Source organism: Crocuta crocuta, unplaced genomic scaffold (genome assembly GCF_008692635.1).
Source record: "Crocuta crocuta isolate KB4526 unplaced genomic scaffold, BGI_CrCroc_1.0 scaffold177, whole genome shotgun sequence".
Lineage (NCBI taxonomy): Eukaryota > Metazoa > Chordata > Mammalia > Carnivora > Hyaenidae > Crocuta > Crocuta crocuta.
In genome coordinates, this window is record NW_027531880.1 from 1,747,131 (window position 1) to 1,763,525 (window position 16,395).

Sequence of the window (16,395 nt, forward strand, 5' to 3'; positions counted from 1 at the left end):
AAAAAAAAAAAAAAAGAACTAATCTGTGATTAGAGTTGGAAAGTTTAGTCCAGTGGCCCCTCCTCACACCTCCAGAGAGGGGAGAAAGGCTGGAGATTGAGTTCAATTACCAATGGTTGATTTAATCAATTGTGCCTGTGCAATTAAGGTGCTATGAAACTGGAAAGATGGGGTTCAAAGAGCTTTTGGGTTGATGAACACTGGAGATTCAGGGAGAGTGGCATGCCTTCCTGGAGTGGGCATAGAAACTCCAACGCATTTCTCCGTACTTCGCCCTGTGATCTGTTCCATTTGGCTGTTCCTGAGTTATATCCTTTTATAAGAAACCAGTTAGTGATCTAATAAGTAAACTGTTTCTCTGAGTTCTGTGAGTCACCCTAGCAGACTAATTCAACCCAAACAGCAGTCTTTAAAGCTCCAATCAGTACGTCAGAAGCAAAGGTGACAATCTGGTCTGGCATCTGATGACAAAGTGGTCTGGGGGAAGTGCTGCAGTTTTGTAGTACTAAACCCTCAATCTATGAGATCTGACGCTAGCTCCAAGTAGATAGTGTCGGAATGGAGTTGAATTGCAGGACACCTAGCTGGTATAGAAGAATTTTTGGTGGTATGGGGAAAACTTGCACACATTAGAGTTTGTAGCAGAACTAGATCATAGTTCCGGGCACTCCTGCCCTATTTCAGATGAATCATGAGGCTACAAGAAGCTTACGAGTTAGATAAAATTGTTACATAAATAGTATTTGTTTTTAGTTTGGTATTATATGCCTAGCAGTGTTCAAACCTTTCCCCCTGAACCCAATTACTGCAATTAATACTATCATATTAATATGTCATATAAATTTTAAAACACAAAATAAAAATTTTTAAAGTTGAGAGATAAAAACATAAAAAGAACATAATAAGAGATAAACAATCTTTTTCTTTCTGTACCAAACAGATTGTCTTGTGTACCCTACTTTGCACATCATTGCATACTTTGGACACATCCTTGTCCTGGGCAAGACTTATAGATAATTAATACTTATTGAAGACCTATGTGCAGTTTTTCTCGCTTGGTCCTTGCATCAGTTCTAGAGTTCCTATTTCTTGCCTTTGGTGAACATTTGGAGTTAGAGACTCCTTCAAAAGATCAATAGCTTACCAAGTCCCACCCTAACCAGCAGAATAGAGACTTGCAAAGCCCTCACTGCCTTTCAGCCAGTTGCTTTTCAGGTAGAGTGCCTGGGGAGCGAGCTGGGGTGGAGGCTGCTACAACAGTTGCTATTATGACCGGAGAAGGTAGGATTCAGTAGGCAGAGAGGGAAAGGTCAGGGCCTGAGTTCCTTGGGTAGGGAAAAAACCCATTATAGAACAATGCTAGGAGTGTCTGACCACAGGAAGTCCCTTCAGGCATAAGGTTCCTCTTAAGAATGTAACAGACCCCACCTACCTCCCCTCAGGTTACCCCTCTGGAATTTGACAAAAGACCTGAGTAAAGCCATAGACCACCCCGCATACAATGGAAACGAGCCAATCAGAAATGGACAACCCAGCACCTGAAGCTATTAAGCCAATAAAGGTAGACCTGAGAAGGAACAAGGGGGAAGGGAAGGGGGAGGGCTGACCAGAGAACCTTATAAAACAAGGACTCTTGCCAATCCTCTGGCATTCGTTTTTGAATGTCCCCTCTCCTTACTGTAAAGAGCTTTTCTACTATTCTTCCTTTCTAATCTTATGTTCTAATAAACTTTTGCCTGCTGCTCATTTTGTGTCCACTTCTTCATTCTCTGAAGCTGCGAGACAATGAATCCCGGGGACTGTGGTAAAAAAAAAAATCCTGCAACCCTAGAAGCTGGGGTGATGCTCTCTCCACTTTACTGAAGGAACTCCGGGTAATGTTTGCTAGTTGTCACATAGTTAATATGCTTGATGCTTATGTTGGAATCTGAGCCTTGGTCACAGGATCTGTGCTTTTTCCTGCTTTGCTATACTGTTTAAGATGGCTCTGAACTCTGGAGTGCCTGGGTGGTTCAGTCGGTTAAGCGACTGACTTCACTCAGGTCATGATCTTGCAGTTTGAGTTAGAAGCCTGTGTCAGGCTCTGTGCTGACAGCTCAGAGCCTGGAGCCTGCTTCAGATTCTGTGTCTCCCTCTCTCTCTGCCCTCCCCTGCTCTGAATAATGTTTATTTATTCAAAGAATAAATAAACATTAAAAAAAAAAGATGGCTCTGAACTCAAAGTCAAGTGTAAATAAAGATTGGTATTCCCTTCTAAAAATTAAAAAAAAAAAAAAGATAAAAGAGGTCTTGGAACTAACCAAGGAGCTTGAATCCAGGACATTGAATCCAGAGAACCAACATAGTTTATCAATAAATTTTTGTAAAATCCAAATTTTCCTTAACTTTTTCCTTTTTATTTAGGCGAGACAGACTCAGCCTTAGTGTTTTATTTTTACATGTGGTCTAATAATTAAAAATCTCTCTAAACCATTTGAGTGGCAGAATAATTTATTAATATGAATTTGTGAATTTTCTCCTGATGTTTTTTCCAGCTCCCTTCCCTTTAAGCCAAGCCCTTTGCTGTGCCTTGGGGAGGTTTATATGTCAAGTCACAGTGTCCCTCACGAGATTTCTTTTCTGTTAGAAGATGGTAAAGATGCTGAAACAAGTGTCTGGGAGAGGAGGGTGTTGGCCTGAGCCTGGCAAGTACAAAGAGAATCTTGATTAATTCTGGGGGCTGCTCAGAGGCAGCATCCTAGGGTAAATTTTAAGCAGGAGAGTAGCAGAAATTAAAGGGAAGGTGAGTGTGTTTCTGAAATGACTTGCTGTTAGTCAGGATTTTACAGGCTTTAATATTTTTACCTCCCACTTCCTAACCTTGTTTTAGGATTCTAAGGCAAATTACTTTACTCTTCCAACTATAGAGAGCTCTTCTGTTTTCCTGAAGATGTCCAAGCTTCAGTGCTTTTCCTTTTTTCAAGGTCCCATAAGTTGTGGCCTGCAGTAGATGATGACTTGATAGAGAATTCAGATATTAAATATGTAACACAAAAGTTATGATTAAACAAGGAAAATAATAGCCTTTATGGTTTATATTTGGAGATGGAAGGAATCTTTATTCAGACCTACAGGGAGAGAGACCTCTATTTCCCTTCCCCTACTCCTGACCTTTCTACTTCCTTTGTGTTACTTTTCTAGAAGCACAGAGGGAGTCCAGACCCCAGGACCAGGTGTGCAGAAGCCATGGAGCTGCCAGACCTGAAATCACACAGCCCAGAACAAGAGACAGTTTGGCAAAGGTTAGGGAGGATGGAGAACTGGTGATGGACATTAGAGGCTCCCCAGCATGGGTCCAAGTGCTTTATATTTATATTAGAACTCAATTCTTATTTTCTATCAAGTAAGTACGCACCTCACCTCTACTTTACAGATGAGGAAACCAAGGTACAGAGGGATTATGTGACTCACCCAAGGCTACCCAGGTAGGAAGATGCAGACAGAGCAGAGACTCACACCTGGAGTCTGGCTCCAGGGTCTGTGCTCTTCAATATGGTGCTATGCTGACCGTGTGCTGAGGGAACAAGTAAATGCAAGAATTCATGAATGCTTTCATATCATGGAAATTTTTTTTTTTATTTTTTTAATGTTTTATTTATTTCTAGGAGAGAGAGAGAGAGAGCGCGTAAGCAGGGGAGGGTCAGAGAGAGAGGGAGTCACAGACTGAAACAGGCTCCAGGCTCTGAGCTGGCAGTCAGCACAGAGCCCGATGCGGGGCTCGAACCCCCGAACCGCGAGATCTAAACCTAAGCGGAAGTCGGACGCTTAACCGACTAAGCCACCCAGGTGCCCCAATATCATGGAAATTTCTTGACCCTTAGCCCAATTTTAGTGGATAGGGAGCCCTGAATATATCTGGTACTAAATTTATTTCTAGTCCAGGAAGGTGGGGTATTGGAGCAAGATTTTAATGTGGTTTTATTAAAAATAACAAAATGGTTCTTTTTTCTGAACATGATGCCTGCTGTAGTTACAGTTCATGAATAGCTTATTTTCTTCTTTTTCCTTGTCTTAACAGAATAGGAACCAATTTTTTCATAAGGCAAAGTCTGCTGCATAGGCCAGTCAAGTCTGCCAAGGAAGGGATATTAAAGTTATGAATTATTTGGTCTGTCTTCATGATTAAGAGGTCTAAGAGGTCTTAATGATCATTTTGCCAGGGAATAAAGATGCAGAAAAGGCAATCTATACATTACTGTTGTGAACTGACATATTGTTATAGTGTCACAAAGTTCTGACCCTCATTTTTGTTCAGGGGTCACAGTCTGCCCACTCCCAACCTGGATGATGGCTTTGGATTGCTGTCTGAATGACAGAATCCTTCATGTCCCATGGGCAAGACTGTGGTCCTTCCAAAAGGTGCAGCATTCAAAGAAGCATTTCAAGCCCATCCTCCCCTCACCACCTCCCTGCACACTCTGACCAGGAAATCGCTTCAGATTCACTAACTTTGACCCATTCCTGTGTTTCTGCTGTCTCCTATCAACAACGCTTGTGAAGTGGCCTTAATCAGTTGCCATGACTGCTTACCCCCGACACTCCTGCCACCTCCTAACCTCCACAAAAGGAAATCTTCCAGGGTGAGGAGAAATCTTCTTGGCCTAAACCAGGCCAAAGAAAGATTCTTTCTCTAACACACAAACATGGTAGTCTGTGTCCAGATTTTCTGGTCTTGACCTCAAATTTTCTAATGTTGCATTAAATTATGCATGTTTTTATGCTGAAATATGTGCTTCTTTTCACAATATTTTATTCAGCAAGTGTAGTTTATTATTTTAAATTTATTTTTTATACTTTTGAAAAAAGGTATAAACTTACAACCCAGAAATCTTAATTTTCAGTTTGGAAAACACTCACTCTATGTGTATATGATTAGATTATTAATGCATAAGGAAATTCACACATGAACCTAGGAGAAACTCCCAAAGCAAACCCTCTTTACATTCGATCAATCAGCCATGCCTTTCCTGCCTTCACTCAGATGGCCTGTGAAGCCCATCTCTAGTATGAATCCTCCCCTCACAATATGCAGCAGAGATGGTGACTTTTCTTCTCAAATCATGACATGCAGATAGTAGCTTGTGGTCATTACACAAAGTTTTAACACTTTGTCTTTATTCTGTTGATGTTTCTTGTATATGTCTAAAAATGCCTCTTTGTATATGTTTGTCTGCCGCAACCTCAAGCTTATAGGAAGTAGGAAAAGAACCTCCCTCCTCTTTTATGTTTACAAAAAGGACCTACAGAAACATTTAAAAAATTCATTTACTAATGTTTAGAGTAACTTAGGTGGTCAATAGTATAATTCCTTCTAGTTGGATTTAGGTAATGCTGTTTTTCTCAAAGGACTTCAGAGGTTACAAACAATCAGACAACCCAATAAATTCACAGAAGGTAGCCAACCATAAATCGTTCACAAAACAGCATAAAAAGATGGAAAAGCAGTTTGTAGAGAAGTGTAAGAAAAAGTTCACTTATTAAAACAGATTGAGGATGAAAATGGAAAGAATTTTGTCATTAGCTTTCTCAAATGGCAGGAAAGTAGGAATGATTATTTATGGTGAAAATATTTATTTTATAGGTTGTTCAAAGCATGGAGTAAAGCTGGCTCTTTAGGAGAATAGTTATCATTACTAAGGGGACATTTTTCACAAAGATTATTTGCAAAGTAGACTTAGGAAACTAGGTCAACAAGCTGAGCCAAAGAGAAATATTACTGTAATTCCTTGGCCACAGGCCCACCCAAGAACATTGGTCTAAGCCACAAGAGAAATACATTTTCATAAATAGACCACTATGTTAAATTAATGACCCCAAAGGTAGTTTGAAATTTTATTCTACTTTGGATTGACTCCAACAGTGCCAACTACTACTGGTGCCTGACAAGTCACCAGCCTGGATGTGTCACAGTTTAATGCCTTACAAATGCAAAGTGCGGGGACTGAAGGACATGAGCAAAGAACTGAAGGAATTAGTGAAGAGGAGGTCACTCAGAGTGGCTTTGCCATAGGCAACCTAGAGATTATATTTATGGAGCACCTATTATGCGCAATGCATTTTATAATGATACAGAGGGAAGATTTTTCTATTTAAATACTAAACATTGTTATCCTAAACAAAGTCAAACTTTTCAAGGTTACAACTTTATCATTAGAATTCAGTTTCATTCAGGGAAATCTCAAATACTTGAGTAACTGGAATATTCTCGCCTCCTCCACCTGTCTTAATCCTTCATGAATTCATCATACCTCTACAGTTCAGAGCTAACGGACTTTGAAGAAAAACTTAGAGCTCCCTATCATCCAGAGGAAGTTAAATTGCGTGCCTCAAGGACTTTTCAGTAAGATTAGGAAGTAGGCGAGAATATTAAATTCTCTAATCTGCAGAGTAATTGTAAGGCAGTTTTTTCATAAATGCACCCATCCCTCCCTTAACTTCTGCCTCTCCTGTCTAAAACTCTCCAAAAGCTCCCCGTTGTACTTAGAATAAAATTCTAACTTCTTGTTTGAGTCTATGAAGCTCTACATGATCTATCCTTGCCTATGGCTTTGTCTTTTCTAGTAACTTATGCTCCCTATTGATCCTGCAGGTACAGAGGATTCTTGTGCTAACCCTTGCCTTGAACCTTTCCCATCCCGAGCTTCCTTGGCTGGCTCCTGCCTGTCATTCAAATCTTAGTTCAAAAGTCACTTTCCCCATGAGGCCAATTCTCACTTTCAAATTGAACTTCATTGTAAAACATATTACCTCACCCCTCACTTCTGTTTTACTTTCTTCCAAGCACTTGCAAAATCTGAAGTTGTATGTTCATGTCTTGTTTACTCGTTTCGTTTCTTACTTCTACCAGAATATATGAGGAAGGACTTTGTCCTACTCATTACTATATCCCAGTGCCTGGAACAGTGCCTGCCAGATAGTCAGTGATCAAGAAATCTGTACTGAATGAATCAGTCCAGAAATTATTTCTTTAGCAACTATTCATCCAGATTGTGGCCATAGTTATAGAAAGCAAAAATACCGTGTCTGAACACACAAAATCAGAAGAAAAAAGTGTATTAAAATTCATGAGATTTTCTGCTATAGACAAGCCACTCAACCCCTTACACAGAGCAATTTTACTTTTTCTTTACACAATTAACTTGATTTATAATTTAAACAAATTTGTTATCTAGTTTCCTGGGATTGTGGTGGATTAGAAAAAGTATATTAGATGTAGGCACATTAATAACAGCAAGAAGGAAAAGGCCAACCTGCAGGAAGTTGAAAAATTACTGAAAAGCAATAAGGACACAGACAATAGAATATTTGGAGAAATTATGTATAAAAGCAAATAGTCTTGGGGCACCTGGATGGCTCAGTTGGTTGAGCTCCAACTTCGGTTCAGGTCATGATCTCGTAGTTTGTGAGTTTGAGCCCCGCATCGGGCTCTGCGCTGACAGCTCAGAGCCTGGAGCCTGCTTCAGATTCTGTGTCTCCCTCTCTGTCTGATCCTCCCCCACTCATGCTCTGTCTCTCCCTCTCTCTCAAAAATAAATAAAAACTTAAAAAAAAAAGCAAATAGTCTTACCAATGTAAAGTTGCCAACAAATAATACTATTGTAGTGATTACTCAAGCTATCAATAAAACTATATTATGTTGTATATACCTCTAAAGAAACAAGGAAATAGTAAATATCAAGTACTTCTGAGAAAAGATTTTATCCAAAATATTATTTTTATTGTTATTTTAAAGGCTAAGCAAAATTTGGTTTTCTGAGAGAACTATTTCTATGGAACATGTTAAAAACCTCCTTCCTTCCTTCTTTCCTTTCTTCCTTCCTATTCCCCTTCTCCTTTCCTTTCCTCCTACCCTTCTCACAATGAGAACTGTGTAGCTAACCATGTCCTTTATAGCTTGGATATGTAGAAAGCACAGATCCAAATCTGACTTTCAATAATACCAGCTCTGTAGGCCTTTATGACATTTTTTGTTGTTGTTTTTCTAATTTTGATGTGATCTTTTCTTCATCTTGATCCTTATTTATATTTTCCTACACCAGATTATTTATTACTATTTACCTTTCCCTTTGCCATTTTTTAAATTCATTATTTGTGCTATAGTTGCAGTGCACTTGAAATCCTTTATGGAAAAGATTGAGTACATATAAACAAACTCTCCTGAGATCTTTCTGCTTATGATTGGGATAAATGGTGTGACATTTTAATTGTTACTTCGTACAATCAGTTTGAGAATTCAATAAAGAGAAACAAAGCTCTTTGCTGATAAAGTGGGATTTTCAAATGACAGAACACTGTAAATGCTTGAATAATGCCCTGAAGCTTTTTGGCTCATAATCTGCTGGACCTGGTGATTGAAAGGTTAATACAAATTCACACATCCTGAAAATTGAAAGTTAGATTCCAAAAAGTTAAAATTGACAAAATATAATCACAGGAAATATGTACAACACAAAGGGCAGCCAAAAAAGGAGTCACAGCTACTGATTACTTTAAAATGAGGGAAAGTGAGCTTCCTAAAAACACAGCCCTGCAATAGCCCAGCAATGTTAACTATATGGAACCATCATTCTTTCTTTTGCCCACCTTTTGTGTTTTTCATTGATACGGTTCAGTTCAAGGAATCAGTATAGCCCAGTTCAACAAATGTGGCTTATGTTTGCGATTTTTGTTGTTCTTTCTTCTTGAATTCTGTTGGTCAGGAGTCCCAGTGAGTTGCTGTAAAGTGGAGGAGATCACACGCAGAATCTAAGATGGTTATCTGCTTAGTATGGAACCCCACTTTCACTAAGGACTTATATTTGTGTAAATCTTATAGCATCTTATCGTCTCTGAAAAATCCACAAAGAAGAAACATATTTGAAAGAGAAAATTTACAATGTCATAGCCAGTATCAGATTCTGAAAACAAATCTGTTCATAAACCATATCAAGCAATAGTTTGATTTTAATATATTGCTTACTTCAGGGATGCTCTTTTAAAATTTCCCCAAAGTCTATAAAAACTGACTTCCTTAAAATTTGAAAAGACTCAGATAAGATATTTATACAAAGCAATCACTTTATAAGTTTTAGCTGACAACACCCTGGCAGTGTTTTTGGTCATTTATTTGTTCGTTGTCCACATTTGCTCCCCTCCTCGCCATGTCCCATTAATTTCTAGAAACTGTCCCTTTCTAACATATACATATTCATCACCATTTTTGGCCTATCAGCAGACCTGATAGTACTTTGTGAGCTGTACTTGCTCCTGCACCCACAAAAATAAACTGGGGGGATACCCAACCCACATTGGTCCAGGAAGCCTCTTCCCAGGGTATTGGGAAGCAGTCCTAAGGGGTTCCAGTCTTGGTCTGAATTGTCTCTGAGAGGAGATGTAAACTGGGAATTGTGGGTGGCCATATTCCTCCCTGTGGAGGAAGGGGTAGAGGAAGCAGATGTGTAGAAAGAAAGAAAATGATTCAGAGAAGACTACAGAGAGGAGCAGGGGCCAACAGAGAAAAGAGATAAAGAGAGACCCCTGAAAGTTCTGGACCTCTCATTCCAGTTGGTCTTGAGGCCCATCTATGCCTCTGTCCTTGGGTTCTACACTTACACATGTATCTTTCTTCCAATGAGTCCCCTGCATTTGGGATAAAATATCCCTGAGGATTTTTACTGTACACAACCAAGAATTCTAACTAGAACAAGAATCCTAATAGAACACCTTTGTTCAAGGGCACAAGCTTTCAAAGTTAAACTAAGGCAATCTGTTGAAATTAATTCAAACTAGCTAAGTGAGGACAAGTTTCTTCATCATTCTAGGTCTTACTTTCTGATTGAATTGATTGCCAATATTTTCTTTGCTGAATAATTGATTCAAGAGACTAAAAACACCTTTCAGCAAATTTATTTCCTTTTAATATGGGAGAATAACAAAACACAACTCTTTTGTGTATAGTCAAAAAACCTAACTTTAGCTCCTGTCCAAATGTCTCAGGCCAAACCTAATATTTGAATAATGTTACTAATATTTGGTAAAAACAATTAACATTCAAGATTTAAAAATTGGGTATATTTTGGTATAAAGTGTTTTAAAGTACAATTAGTTCTTATTTATCCTCTGGATGTAGAAAGGCATGTAATTTTACCAATAAAGGAGTTTCCCAACTTATAGTAACTTCTAAATATGATGGGCTTTTAGAGATTTCTTATCAAAAGCTATAGTTTAGGTTGAATTTCCAAAATATAGGCACAAATAGATTGGTGAGAACCTAGAATCACAGAGCTAGATGAAAGGAAAGCAGTCTAATCTTTTCACATTACAGATAAGGAATTAAGACCCAGATGAAGAGACTTGCCCTTAACTTAGCTGACTTGAATCAAAGAGAGGGCCAGAGCCCCTGTGTCCCAGCTCCCACTCCAACTGCTTTTCTCTTATGTCACAGGAACCCCCGGCTGTAAAATGTCCCCTGTGTTCCTTGCCCTTTTCTTCCAATCAAGATGCTGAAGTGTATATAGTTCCACGAGGGTAGCACTTGTACAATGATCACAGGACGTCTGTGTTTGAATGTGAAAGGAAAGGGTAAGGAGAGAAAAAGAGCGAGAAAATGTTGTCATGGGAACGCCAAGGCAAATCACAAAATAAAAAAGAATTGAAACTCAGTCTGCTATCTCAGACTTCATTTATTCAAGGAATAAATCAAGACATCTGTGTCAAAACCAATGCAGTGTAAAACAGACTAAAGATAAGCTTTTCAATGCAATCAATACTGTCTCCTAAGTACTAAAATCTTTTAAAAGGGACATCACCACACATCTATCTATATTGCTGTTAAAACTACCACGTGGGCATTTGTGTAAGCTCTCTCTTTGTTCTAATTTCTATCTTAAAATTCTAAATTGCTCACCAAGAAGGATTAATGTAAAGATGGAATTACCATTTTATGTTCAGAACAGTTTCTAAGCTTACAACAGGTCAGAAAAGTCAAAGATGTTGGGTAATTAAGTGTTTACCCCACATAAGATATTGACCTCTTCCAGGAGGGGTTAGGTATACCTGGCGGGGGGCAGGGAGGGGGTCAGTATTCAACTCCAGAAGGGAATTTAATTCAAGCAAAATCTGGTAGAGAAGGAAATATCAATCATTAGGAGATAGAGAGCTGGGAATTCTGGCCCTAAAATTCCATAGAGGGGATTTGTTTTATTGCTCAGAAAAGCCTTTCTGAGGTTCATTCCATCATTTATTCATTCATTCATTCAACTAATTGTGAAGTGCCAGGCACTGTGCTATTCACATATATAACCATCCCAGCGCCCACTGGAGTCCCAGATCTCCCTGAGAGAGAGGAGCCAAGCCCAACGTACGTGTCTTCCTTGCAGTGAAGTCACTTGACAAAATCACTAATCTTTAGAGACAAGCTGAGGCAGATGAAATTAAATTGTTTTAATACTTTTATTTCATTAAAGAGTTTCATTCATTTTCTGAATTCATAGATTCATGATCATAGCAAGTCAGAACTGGAAAGATCTCAGAGAACAAAAGTGATAACCTAGCTTTGTCCAATGAGTTGTCAGAGGCTGCTTAGCTAATTATCTAGTTAGTCGGCAGAACCACAGCTTCATTTTCATCTCTTAAATTCCAGTGCCAGTGACCTTTATGCTAAATAAAAATTTTCCATCAAAAACTTACAGACTTATATTTCAGACATTGGTCTTATTTTAAAACAAAACAATCCAAGACACAGAAAGTTAAAACTATTTTTTCTAGTCTGCTTGCCAGGGCCTGCCTATAAGAAAATAGTCTACATCACACTTCTATTCACTGTCTTAAAGAAGAACTACCCAACCCCTAAGCCTCCCATTGACTCCTCGTCTGTCTGGCTCATTCTCCAACTTGAACATTCCTAGAAGCTGGTGATAAAAACTCAGAAAGGTGATTGCTTTTGAGATGAGAAAGGAGGAAAAGAAAAGGAAGACCAATAGAGAGAAGTAAAATTTCTGGGAAATTTAAAGCTATAGATNAGAGAATATAGGAGTATAGAGTCCCAGGTTCCAGGAAGTAGTGGGTTACCCTCCAAGGAAATCTCACCCGCTCAGAAGACCCTGAGAGAAGGCTGAAAGAGCTCTGGCCTGCAAGTGGATAACGAGAGTTCTGTCCTGAGCTGCCACATCCTAGTCATGGGATTTAGCAAGTTGCTGACCATCTACAAGCATCTTGTCTCTTCATCCATGAAGTGGGGTTGATAATAATGTATATCCTATCTTCATGGAGTTTTGACGTTTTACTAAGAGGAAATAGCATTGGAAGCCTTCTATTGGCCATAGAGCGCTATAGTTGTTTTTGCTATAAATTAAAAACCAATCAATTTGATTTGCTACACTCACTCCCTATGATACTTGGAAGGATGTCAGTCAACAATTTTTATATTGGATCCCATTTGTTTCAGCTGTGAGAGAATAAATTTAGCCATCTGGGGTACTGTGAAGAAGAGACTTTACACTTAAGATCCAGATTTTTCTGCTTAGAATGTTGATACAAGGACTTCAAGCCTATGAAACACATGTAGTCATAGACTTTGCTTCTATATAACCAACATTTCACTTTAATAAATCAATCACATTTTTCATGAGTACATCAGGTTAAAGTTTCCATTATAGGTAAAAAGGGCTTTCCATTCATAGGTGAAAAGAAGACGTTTTTAATCAGTCTGCTGCCACTTTGCAGTGACTTCTACAGCTAAATTCCAAAGCATGAGAAGACTGGAGAATTCTCATACACTAGTCTATCAAATCCAGACATCTTAATCTGCTCAAGACTGGGCAGATAGAAAACCTCTCTCTGTTAATTGTACTCCTTTCTCAAAGACAGAAGACCAGGCAGGGGTCACCTGGCTAACAATAGCCATAAGGCATTTAAAGGACTTGTGGTCTGAGGGTGCTAATTTCCCAACTCCCATCATTCCTGTGCTGGAGAGAATCACAACGTTTGACCAGCAACCTCAAGGATAAGTTTTTGTAGCGCTGCTTTCTTCTTCTTTTTTTTTTTTAATTTTTTTAATGTTTTATTTATCTCTGAGAGAGAGAGAGAGAAGCAGCATGAACAGGGGAGGGTCAGAGAGAAAGGGAGACAAAGAATCCAAAGCAGGCTCCAGGCTCTGAGCTAGCTGTCAGTACAGAGCCCAATGCGGGACTCAAACCCATGAACCGTGAGATCATGACCTGAGCCCAAGTCGGACGCCTTACCGACTGAGCCACCCATGAGCCCCTGTAGTGCTGCTTTCTAACCACCTTTAGTCCTACCCCAGATGGACAGGCTACATGGACTCTGTGCTCTCTCATCCTACCCAGGTGACCCAGTGATTTTCCTCTCTTCTTCTCTCCCTTAAGGCTACTGAGGGCCCCTTTTACTGGCCCAACACTTTAGCACACAAATCTAAGTTTATAGTCCAGAATCTTACAACGCTTAGTTTAGATGGAGCAGTATCTGGGAGCCCATTCATAAAAGTTGCTACATGAAGCAGACAACGCAGAAATATACCCACTTGGACCAACTCCCAAGGTACCTCTCCCTAGAGAAATGGCTCTGAGGCTTTGGTTTATATCCGGACAGTGGGAGGGGAGAGTAGGAAAAGATAGAGTTTTCAAATTATCAAACCAGCATCAAAGTACATAAACAAGTACTGTGTGACCCCACATAGAGAGACAGGGCTCTGACGCATGGGTATGCCATTCCTCCTAAATCCCTGTAGGAAATGAGCGATACAAGAACTAGGAAGGAATGTAAACTATTTCTTAAGGAAACAGGCTAGTATCTCTTTTCTTCCAAGAATTCCCTTCTGAATAGAACTTGGGCTCATCCTTTCTCCCCAATTCTTTTTTTTTTTTTTAATGTTTTATTTATTTCTAGGAGAGAGAGACAGCGTGAGCAGGGGAGGGTCAGAGAGAGAGGGAGTCACAGACTGAAACAGGCTCCAGGCTCTGAGCTGGCAGTCAGCACAGAGCCCGACGCGGGGCTCGAACCCATGAACCGCGAGATCATGACCTAAGCGAAAGTCGGACGCTTAACCGACTAAGCCACCCAGGCGCCCCTCCCCAATTCTTAACTGTGACTATACAGGTTCCCGGTTAAAAGGGGAAAGAGAAAGGAAGGATGGTGTGTAGAAGCACATAGGAAAGAGTCACAGAATCTAGATGAAGCCACATCATTTCCAAGCCCATGGAAGACCCATTTTCTAATGTAAATTTCATCCATTTCTCCTGTGAGGTCCCTGAGAGTCCCTTCTGTGTCCACCTTCCCATACCCCAACAAAAGTCCCCATTCTTCTCTATGATCCCACCAAACCCAAAACACATGCTCTTCCTCACCCTCACCACTGTCACCTATGTATATGCAAAGTAGAGCAAATTGTCTAAGATTTTTAAAAAGGGTAAATAAAAGCGTACTTTTTAAATTTGTCCATCCATTTTAGGAGCTGTATACCTGAACTGGGTGGAGAGAGCACCAGCACAGTGAGGAGGTTGAGTCAGAGATGCAGAGAATAAGATGCCAATAACAATGAGCCAGCATGGCCATGATTGGAGATAAAGCCCATAAGAGCTAGAAGAGACCCTGAAGACCACCCAGAGTTATCTCTTCCATTCCTGCTGGGAAATGAAGGCTGAGAGGTCAATGCCCAGGGCTATATAGCCTCTTGGGTTGGGGCGTGGGGGGAGATGGGAGGTACATATGAGGGCTTTAGAAAGTCAAGCATCTAAAGATGTGGCTGAGTTCCAAGGCTGCACTCCAGTTATGAAAACCTCCACAAAATTCACTGAAGCCTCCTCAAAGTGCCCAGAGCCTATTCCAGAGAATAGGTTTTGCTTCTATACTTTTCTTTTTGGAAGGGGGAGAATTCCCCCCTTCTTATACCCCTCCCCATCTGAAATTGGAGGTATGAGCCTCTATTTTTCAGGGTGGTTATGAGGTAATAAGAAATGGGATATAAGAAAATATCTGGCATAATAGCTGACAATTACAGGGCTCAATAAAGGTCTATGTACCTCCTTTATCCTTCCCTCTGGTCTTCCTCTAAAATATGTACTTCCTTTTCTTCTCCTATCTTTCTCAGAAATCTTGGGAAACAGTTATTCATCCTCTCCTTCCAAACAAAATGTTGCTAATGGCTAGGAAAGGTGGCAGAGCACAGAGGAAAGATCCAGGCCTAAGGCTGGGGGACTGTGGCTGATGAGTACCTCTGCTACTGAGGTTCACTCTATCGACAGTGCAGGGGACATCCAAGTGTGAGCAACTGGGAGCCTTAGTGGGCACATCTGTCCCTATTCGCTATTCTCTCTACTACTAGGAACACCTGGGATCTGAGGATTCAGCCACATAGGCTTTCTTACCTTGAGAGGCAGAGCGACAGGCAGGGCCGGGTAGCTCTTGCTGGTCTGAATGGGTGGACAGTATCTGTAGAGCCTTGCTCTCCTAGCTCGCACAGTGGTGCTGGTGCCCTCTTCACAGCTCTTGGGGAGAACCTGGCAGGTGGCAACACCTCTCCTCAGCATAGCACTTTCACCTCTGTCAGTAGTGTGAGCCAGGCTGGTCTGTGGAATTGAACATCCCAAAGCATCCCAAGACTGAGGGTCCATGCTCCACAGGTCCTGGGGGACAGTGATGGCTGGCCAGTGCTTCCATCCCATGGAGGGATTGCTGCTTTCATTGCTCATAACGGGAGCCGGGCTAGGAAGTCTGCATGACAGGGGCTGTAGCCGTCCAAATTTCCTGGAGGCAGGGGCCAGGGAAGGCCTGTGACGTGGGGATCTGCAGACGCCACCCCTTCTTACGTCCAGATCCTGGGGTTTTTCCTCTCTCTCCTCCTTCAGAGCAGAGCAACTGAAAGCAGCTGGTTCCTGTGTCCCAGAGTCCCCCTTCTGCAGCAGGCAGGAGGGAGGAGCAGCCAAGCCCTGTGTGTGCCTGAGGTCCTGGCCTGCCAAGAAGCCAGTCCTGGGACTTGGGAAAATGTGTCCCTCCTCTGGCCCCCCGGGGGCGGCTGTCCAGGCTGCAGCGGCTGGAGACTGGGAGGGGAGAGCTTGGGCAGGGGGGGCCTGCAGCTGGATGAAGAGGAAGGAAGTTTTCATCTGCTGTTGCGCGGGCTGTTCAGCCATTTCCTCCAAGGGGGTAGGGCCCTTGTCAGGGTCGAGTTTCAGACCTCAGTGCCCAGGGATGCAGATGCCAGCAGCTGTGGGCAGACATGATTTGGCCCCATGGTTCCACTGACAGCCTGAGGAAGCAAATGACACACCTTTAGCACCCAGGGGCAGTCTTCAAGGAGCAGGGGATAATGTTGCTGTGAGACTGGACTCAGCACTCACTTTACAGCATTACAAAACCAGACTG

General features: G+C 41.1%; 1 protein-coding gene across 1 annotated transcript in view; it reads right to left on the minus strand.

The window, feature by feature from the left end:
* The window catches only part of PSD3 (pleckstrin and Sec7 domain containing 3), a 593,010-nt gene extending 577,153 nt beyond the window's left edge, over nt 1-15,857 (minus strand). The window contains exon 1 of the mRNA XM_077773127.1: nt 15,402-15,857. Coding sequence (XP_077629253.1) covers nt 15,402-15,725 — 324 coding nt within the window. The 5' untranslated portion in view covers nt 15,726-15,857. The remainder of the gene's footprint in view (nt 1-15,401) is intronic.
* Between the last annotated feature and the right edge of the window lie 538 nt (nt 15,858-16,395).